The sequence below is a fragment of the Octopus bimaculoides genome, chromosome 1 (genome assembly GCF_001194135.2).
Source record: "Octopus bimaculoides isolate UCB-OBI-ISO-001 chromosome 1, ASM119413v2, whole genome shotgun sequence".
Classification (NCBI taxonomy): domain Eukaryota; kingdom Metazoa; phylum Mollusca; class Cephalopoda; order Octopoda; family Octopodidae; genus Octopus; species Octopus bimaculoides.
This window is the reverse complement of record NC_068981.1, coordinates 30,265,428-30,274,896: the sequence shown is the minus strand read 5'-3', so window position 1 is coordinate 30,274,896 and position 9,469 is coordinate 30,265,428. Positions and strand designations below refer to the sequence as shown.

At 36.6% G+C, this 9,469-nt stretch overlaps 1 protein-coding gene across 1 annotated transcript in view; it reads left to right on the top strand.

Annotated features, from left to right (window-relative positions):
- LOC106870019 (uncharacterized) overlaps positions 1-9,469 on the top strand; it is a 37,708-nt gene that overhangs the window by 7,257 nt on the left and 20,982 nt on the right. Inside the window, exons 3-6 of the mRNA XM_014915983.2 lie at positions 3,723-3,798; positions 5,451-5,512; positions 6,687-6,801; positions 9,121-9,227. Coding sequence (XP_014771469.2) covers positions 3,723-3,798; positions 5,451-5,512; positions 6,687-6,801; positions 9,121-9,227 — 360 coding nt within the window. The remainder of the gene's footprint in view (positions 1-3,722; positions 3,799-5,450; positions 5,513-6,686; positions 6,802-9,120; positions 9,228-9,469) is intronic.

Below are 9,469 nucleotides of genomic sequence, written 5' to 3'. Positions count from 1 at the left end.
TCTTCCGATCTTTCCTAAATTTTGTATTTTTGCTTTATTTCTAAACGTATGTGTGCTTATCCTTCCTTGCTGTAGCATTTTCACTAATATTAAACCCTAACCTGAAAATAAGCTCTTGCAAAATCAAAACTAAGGATTTTTCTTAAGCTGTTGATATTTAATAAAGGGCAATCATACACAAGTGTGACCCCCACCTTCGACTAGATTTAACTTTTAGTAAAATTGGTATTTTTTAATGACATTTCCTACGAATAGGTGCAGGTGTGGTCGTGTGGTAAAAAGTTTGCTTCTCAACGACATGGTTTTGGGTTCAGTCCTACTGTGTGGCTTCGTGGCGACCAAAGCCTTGTGGGTGTCTCTTTCTGTTTGTCCCCCACCATTGCTTGACAACCGGTGTTGGTGTGTTTACGTCCCCGTAATCTAACGGTTTGACAAAATGCCGATAGAATAAGTACCAGGTTTAAAAAGTACTGGAGTCGATTCAGTCGACTAAAAATCTTTAAGGTGGTGCTCCCGCATGGCTACATTCCGACAAACAAATACCTTTCACATTGTGTAGATTATGTTTATATCGAAATTTAATGAAATAAAAATTCGGTGGGCACGCGCACATGCACACGGACACGCATCACAATTTTTAAAAAATTTTAAGTTTCATTTTGTAGAGTGTATTGGTTTGCTTCAGCAGGTTCCAATGAACCTTGTGTGTGATCAATTGGAGCACTTAGTACTGTATTTTTTCCTTTCGCTTTTATTCCCTCTTCCTACTTTTTTTTTTGTCTTTGTAAAATATATTCCTGTATATATATATTCCTATATTTTGAATGAGCACAAAGCTCATCAGGCCATGATCGTAGCTGTGAGAAACGGGTCGGCGGGCCACGATCGTGGCTCAGATAGATGCATTTAATTTATGGGGTCTGTCACTCAAACGCTCCAATACCCCCCTCCAGAATGCAAGAGGACCAATAATTCAGCTTATGACTTTTCAGATGAAAAACTTGCCACCATTGTATACTAAGATATTTTAGCTATTTTTTTATGTGTGCATGGTAGTCTTATTTTCATAAAATGTTCTCAGCAGTCTATGCTATGTAACTGCAAATCTCTGTGCTTTATGGGTTAAAGTCATTGTACTTTTGTAGATTTAGTGTGGCCCAAAAGTAGGTTTACAGTTATAACGTAGGCGGTTTAAATTTCAACATTTTATTACATTTAAATTTCTCTTACAATTAACTAAATTAGCATGATTTCATTTTTTTTTTATAAAGATCTAAACTGTTAAAATATGAATGCAAAAGAGGTTGAATAACTGTAAACATATTTTGGGGCCACCTAGTATATCAGTATGTGTGTGTGCTTACCAGCTTTTTTTTTTTTTTTGTCTCACTAAATTTCGATAAAATTAAATTCTACGCCATATGAAAGGTACTTTGAAGAAAATTTCACTAGAAAATATTTTTCTCTGAGAGACCAAGGAAAGAATCGGTGTGAGGTAGGGGTAAATTTATGCCTATAAACAATTAAGAAACCATTAAGTATTGTTATTGTTGATGCATAATCTCAATTTAAGAGACAAGCTCTATACTTATAAGCATATAAATCTGGAATCGTAGGAAAAAATAGCGTAGCAGAAATTAGTCAAAGTTCGATAAATTCTTAGTATAGAATTTGCTATTTTAGTCTCTTTGTTGCTGATTATATGGGGCAATTTTACTTTATTGCTATGTTTGGGTTCAGCGACTAGTACGATGGCTTATTTCCAAAGATACCATCTCAAATCTGTTTCAAGTAATTTGTCTCAATGATTGATCGATTTCAAATAGACAAGAGGTTTCAAGTTTATAACTAGTTGGATACATAAAATAGTGGCGCATGTTAAGGATGTAGCTTTAACTGATGATCGATCGGGTGTCAAACTTATCAGAGAAGTGCACTTTTAGTTGTCTACGATGGTTGTTTTTCATTATCGACTCTTTGCAGAGTCTGACATAGAAGTTAAAGTAAAAGCTATTAATAGCATAAGTGAAATAAAATAGAACGGTCAGTTTGTCCTCCTACTGAAGTTTGCCCTCTTTCTTTCTCAATGAGAAAGTGAATTCTTATATTACAACAGAAGAAATTCTTGACTATCATTGAGCTAGTCTCAATACTGTTTTGGTTTCACTTCGGTGTTTAAAATTAAGAAGCAACCCTAACCATGCTTGCATTTGTATTTTCTATTTCCTCTTTTTTAAAATATTTTGTTAGTTTCGCCCTTAGTTTATTACCCAGCTACTATTTCTAGCATATTGAGAGACCATGAGAGACTTCCTATGTCAATGTGCCCTGTAATCATACAGTATAATTTTTATGTGAGTTCTGTTAAGGACAAATTCAAGGAGACTAAACTGTTACCAAATTTTTAAAAAAAAATTGTGAGTGGCAAAATGGCAACACAGTGTTATGTTCATATTTGCTATCTATCCTTTATCTTCTATTTGTTTCAGCCACCACCTTCATCATCGTTGTCATTTAACGTCCACTTTCCATGCTCGCATGGGTTGGACGATTTGACTGAGGACTGGCAAGCCAGAGGGTTTTAATCAAACAAATTAATCCTGGTAATTAAGTTTGGTATTTATTGAATAATAATATCAAAAAATACCTTGGGAATGAGAGCCCAGCTTCAAAATTTCGCCAAGACACCTGATGAAGGCTGGAAGTTATATCAGCCGAGACGTGTTGAGAACAAACAAGATGACAACAAATATCCGTCAAATGTAAATAATGTAAATAAAAATGATTCTATTCAACATGGTTGATTGGCAGAACTATAACAAAATCAAACTGGATACCTTGTAGCATTTGTTCTTGTTCTGATTTGGTGCCTTTGATTGTTTAGGCTCACGACCATGAGATAGTGAGTTCAATTCCTGGACTGGACTGTGTTTTCTTGAGCAAGACTCTTTATTTCATGTTGCTCCCGTTCACTCAGCTGTAGAAATGAGTTGCGATGTCACTGGTGCCAAACTGCATCCGCCTTTTCCTTGGATAACCATGGTGGTGCAGAGAGGGGGAGGCTGGTGCACAGGCTTGTACCTCAGAGAACTTTGTAGGTGCAATCCCAGGTTAATTCATGACCAAAGAAGTCTTTACCCTTAATTCTGTTGCAAGAACTCAGATTAGGTCTTTGGCATGTGAATACTTCCCTTTTTCCTTTCAGCCTTTTAGAGTTTTGGTGCTACCTTCCCAACTGACTAGAAGGTTTAAAATACAAAACCAATTTTTTTGAGATGTACATAGGACAAATTCAGAGCTGGAACTATCTTTGACTTGCTTCAGTCATTAAACTGCAGCCATACTGAAGCACTACTTTGAACAATTTTTAGTCAAATGCATCAACCCCTTTGCTTTCTTTCTTTTATTTTTTTTTAAAACCTGGTACTTATTCTGAATCATTTATAGGAACATAACCACACCAACACCACCTGTCAAGTGGTAGGCATGCACACATGCGTGCCTATATATAAGCTTCCCCCCCCCCATCTACTGAATCCCCTCGTAAGGCTTTGGTTGGCCCAAGGCTATAGTAGAAAACACTTCTTACCACACAGCAATGCCTGTACTTATGAAGTCAACATTTCTTTCAGTAAATCATTTTTATTACTATAACATTTTTTAAAATTCATTTTGTTTTTCCTTATAATTCCAATACATTTCTACTTCCAACAAATTTCCAGAAACGACCTTCATTTGATCAAGGTGCTAATTTGAGACCTAGTAAAGTTCCTCGTCTGGTTACTTCAACAAATTCAGGTACGTTTTGTTTTATTCTACACTTCATTTTCAGGGATATTGTGATATGTCACATTTAACTTTAAAACTTTTTGTTAATTTGTTTGTATCTTGTACAACATAGTTTTAAATTGTAGCACAATTTTAGGGAAGTCCATTACATCAACCCCAGTTATTGATTGGTACTTCATTTTATTTCTTTATTGCCGACAGGGGACTAAACACACAAGACAAACAAGGACAAAGGGATTAAGTCGATTTTATCAACTCCAGTGCATAACTGGTACTTATTTAATTGACCCCGAAAGGATGAAATGCAAAGTCAACCTCAGCGGAATTTGAACTTAGAATGGCAGACGAAACACCACTAAGCATTTCACCCGGCATGTTAACATTTCTGCCAATTCTCCACCTTCTACTTTATTGGTACTACATTTTATTGTGCTCATGACGATGAAAGACAAAGTTGACTTTGGTTGTATTTGAACTTTGAACATAAAGAGCCAAGCATTTTGTCTGACATGCTAATGATTCTGCCAGCTTGTCACTTTATGATGCTGTGTGATGTGGAGCAACAGGTAGCTTCATGGTAAGCTGACTCCACAATGCTGTTTCAGTCCTCAGTTGAAGCTATTTTTACTTTATGTAGCTGATGGGAATGGCATGAATTCCAGATTTGCTATTTCCTTTCATCATAACATGTTCAGAATCTTTGTACCAAGTCAGAAACTAATGCTGCACCCCATCACCAACTTCCTTTCACAAGCACAATGCGCATCAGTCACTCAGGAAAATGCGGAATGAAGTACTGAAGGACAACCTCAGGACATTGAACCTTTCAAGCGATACAACAGAGGACCAAGATACCTGGCACCTTGCTGTCCTCAAAACCCATACTCGTCAGCAGAAGTGTTAATACTGCTTCCCATGGTTAAATTCCTGTAAAGTGCTCATGCAATGCCACATAAAGAGCATCCAGCACACTATGTAAAGTGTTTGGCACTAGGAAGGACATCCAGCCACAGAAGCCATGCCTAATCAGATAGGAGCCTGGTCCAGCTTCCCAGCTTGGGTCAAACTGTCCAACCCATGCTAGCATGGAAAATGGCTGATGTAACCAAGGTACATAACTCTATAATCAGGTTATTTACATTAAGCTCACAAGGGCCTTTGCAAGAATCTCTCTAGCTTAATCTGCTTGAAACAGCTGAATCTCAGGTCACACATTGGCTGACATGGCTCTGTCTTCCCTGTATGTAAGAAAAAGACAAGTGTCTTTGACCAAAGGTCTTTTCAATCAAGGTTGATGCAGGGAGTTAACTGACAACTAGCTACTTTTATGGGGGCTGAAAAGTTCCTGGTTTGAGGTAAAAGAAAATACAGGAGGATGTTATTTTATTCAGCATCTTCCCCTCTCAGAATCGAACACTTTCAGTTTTTCTAAGCCCTGTAAAAGAACTTTGAAGAACTAAGCCTTTTGCGATAACTTTGAAATCTGGAACTTTTCAGTAACCCCTCATATGTGGTATCGCTCCTTTTGTAAACAATGGAAACAACAATTCTGTGCATGAAAATATATAGCATTTGCTAGGTTCTTTTTTAAAAAGTATGTGAAGCAATAACAATCAATCATGGTAATATATGGTTCTAATAATTTGTGATTTTTCTTTTAGTCATGAAGAAAGCAAAGAATGAAGTAAACAATCCTGGTCTATCAACCATACCAATATCACAGGTATAGTGGTTCCTTTTTTTAGTTTTTCCTTCATCTGTTTCTTAGACATACTGATTGGATCAACCTTCTTAACCTCTTGTTTTGACCCTTTAGCGTTCAGATTTTTGTCAGATGTATTGCCATGTCAAAGTGCACATACACCACATGAAAGTGCCCATGCAGTGCTGTGTAAAAGCATCCACCACAATCTGTAAAGCGGTTGGTGTTAGAAAGGGTATCCAGCCATAGAAGCCATGCCTACCCAGACACGAGTCTCGTGCAGCTCTCCAACTTGCCAGCTCTGGTCATACTGTCCAACCCATGCCAGCATGAACAGACATTAAATGATAATCATGCATTATCTGGTAGCTTCAAGATTTCAATGGTGCAGGGTTGGTGTGATAGGCTAGACCAGGTTTAACATAAAACAGAATATTTGAGCTGGGTATGGTTAGATTAAATGTTATAGGGTTACTCTCTTTCCTAAAATGTCACATTCACCCTGCTATTAACCATCTGTTCATTGTTTTCAGTTTCTTTTGCAAAGGATTAAAATTATCTGAGTCAGTGATACCTTTATAATACATTTACTGTGTACAGTGGTAACCTGTATCTTTCTGCAGTCATGCCAACAGTGGGGTTTCTATGTGGTGGTTCAGCCTACTAAAAATAGCAGTCAAGTCTTCCTTTCACAAATCACATCTTAGCGACTCCCAAATTTGGGAATGGTAATTTATTGTAGGTCCCAACTATATGATTTAGAATTCAGTCCCAATGTGATACATTGAGCAAGTATCTTCTGTAACGCCAGGCTGACCAAAGGTCTGTGAGTGAATTTTGGTTGATGGAAACTAAAAGAAACCTGTCATGTGTGCACATACACATGCACACCTGTCTTGACATGTGATGGTTGTAAATGAGCATCATAATACAAGTGTGATTATTTCCTGTCTTATATGGAAAATGTGACTGGTCAAAGGAAATGGTGCCTTGCTTGGAAATAGGTGATAGTTGGTGACAGAGGATATCTGATTGTAAAAAAAAAAATATATATCTACCTTAACAAATTGTCTGACCCATGCAAGTATGGAAAAGTGGATGTTAAATGATATTCTCACCATAATTTCTGGTCTTAGGTTTCTAAAAAAAAATTTTTCTGTTTACTAAAAAAGGTTCTTTTTCTTTTATCTTGCAGAAAATTACTAATGACATAAAAGTGGATTTCTCAGAAATTATCAATGAAATTCAGGATATTATTATTGAAGTGCAGAAGAAATTGAGCATGTTGATAAATGAACTTTTACAAGTTGGTGAGTTAATTGGATTTTTATTAATGAAGTAGAATCAATACATTTATGTGAGCTTGGTTTGTTTAAAGTTTCTGAATTACCAGAAACGGTAATAAAAGCTGATGGTAGCTGATCATATGTGCCATGATAAAAAGTTGTAATAGGAGGGTTTCACTAGATAAGATAGAAAGCAGAGACTGCTTAAAATTTCTTAAATTCTTAGAAAAATTTATTTACCTATTCAGTTACTGCTCTCCTAGATGAGTCAGGATAAAATTTCATCTTGGATCAGCTAATCCTTGCATACATAATGTTAAGCTCTTGCTCTGGAATTCCATAAGCACAGGAAGCGGCACAATTTAGTATAGCCAAGCTGAAGGCCAGTAAGCATGACGACAACCTTAAAATCTGCATAAATATGCCAGGTATAGTCATCATACTGTATGTTTGTTAGAATGGCTTTCAGATTTTCATAATTTTTTCATGGTTGTGCTATATAAGCTGTGGGAACAGAAGGCAGTGTTACCATTGTGTAGCAGAACAGCTTTGATGCTGTCCTTGGATGCATCTATGAAAAGTTGCCAGTTGGTTTTATATGGTATTTCCAGTTGCTCAAAAAGTTCAGTGATGTCATTATGAAAGCATAAGTCATCCTTCATGGGGAATAATGCAAGCAGATCCTCTGTACGTTTTCTGTGCAGTGTTACCTTCACTCTTTTCTCAAGAAGATTATGTTCTTGAAGCTTTGATGCCAGAAACTCAGTTTTCTCTTTGGTTAAATAGAGATCCCTGCATAAGTCATTTAGAGCCTCTTGAGAAAATGGTATTGGTTTATTCTCATTTTCTGGATCATTGGGCTCCACACATTCACCACTGGAATGTTCATTAGCACTGCTGGAACTCTGCATTTCTTGATCTGGAGATTTGGGCACAAGTAAATTTTCTGAGTGCTCTACTTGGTGCATTGCTGATTGCAAATTTGAGTAAACAATGTGTTTCTTTTCCTTTGCTGTAGTGCAGCCTGTAAAGTCATGGTGACAGAAATAGCAATCATTAGTGATCTTTCTGCTCATGCCAAATCATTGACACACCAAACTTCATGTGAACATTTTTTTTCCTGCATACCAGGCACTAGATGCCTTCACACATGTAAGGTAACACACATGAGGAGCCCATGACTTATCCTGGTCTCCTAAGTTACAATCAAAGTACGCCTTGTATATTTTCTTGATATAGTGTGTAATACTGCACTGCACTGCACTTTAGCAAAAGTCAATTCCCCACAGATATAACAGAATCTGTTTGGATCATTTTTGCACTGTCTTGTACTCATTGTTAAAAACAAATGAGATCTGAAAGATGAAAAAATAACATTAAACACAGGCTTTGAATTACATGTAGGTGTTACTAAGATTGGTCTCTAGCCCTGGGTTGAAACCCATTTTACAATGCGGAAGAGAATTTTATTTAATAATGACAAAGGTTATACAGTGACAATTCTGTAGAAACCATGCCTAATTCAACAAAAAGACTGCCAGAAATGGATTTCCCATGTCATTTTGCATACAAAAATGGCCAGATTTCTTGTACCTTTTTGAGTGTTGCACAGTGATATTTGAGATGAATATGGCCAGTTGAAATGCTCAAGGATTAGGCTGGCACTTCAGTTACAACTGCCCGTAAAATTGTGCAAGTGCCTGAACACTCCAGACATGCAGACCCTTAATGTAGTTCTTGGGGTGATTAGACATGATGCAGAATGTGACAAGGCTGGTCCTTTTAACCCTTTTGATACCAACCCGCTTGAAACCGCCTCTGGCTCTGTAGTACAAATGTCTTGTTTTCAAAGTTCTGAATTAAAATCTTCCAAACTTTAGTCATAATTTATGTTCCTAAAATTAGCTTAATTATAACTTATTTTACTAAATTCTTTATATTTAAAGAAAAAAAAAAGTCTCAACAGAAATATAACAAAAGGGTTAAATACAGGTACTAGTCCCTTTTACCAGCTGAGTGAGCTAAAGGATTAAACCAAAAACCCTATACAGTAATCCCTTACCATATCGTAGTTCACCCATCGTAGTTTAAGTTTACATCGATTCCTCCATGATATTTTGCATTTTTAACGAGAGATATATATATATATATATATACACACACACACATAAAAATAATTAAAAAAATATACAGTACTGTTTCTACATTACGGATTTTCACCTATCGCGGGGAGTTTTGGAACATAATATCCATGATAGTCAAGAGATTACTGTATTCTGAAAAAATATATTTAAAAACCATAGACGAAGTTGTTACTGAATATTTGACCTTTTTGTTTCTTAGATGATCGAGGGACACAAAACTCTTCTCCTCAAACTTCTGATATACAACTGAATGGTGATGCAAATATGCAGTTCTCTCATGTGCAGTCAGATCAAAAGACTACTGAGGTATATTTAATCAAAGGTTTTCTCTCCTTTTCTCTATTTTGTGTAAATTAGTACTCTTTTACTTGTTTCAGCCATTTGACTGTGGCCATGCTGGAGCACTGCCTTTAGTCGAGCAAATCGACCCAAGGAATTATTCTTTATAAGCCTAGTACTTATTCTATTGGTCACTTTTGCCGAACTGCTAAGTGATGGGACATAAACACTACAGCATCGGTTGTCAAGCATTGCTAGGGGTACACACA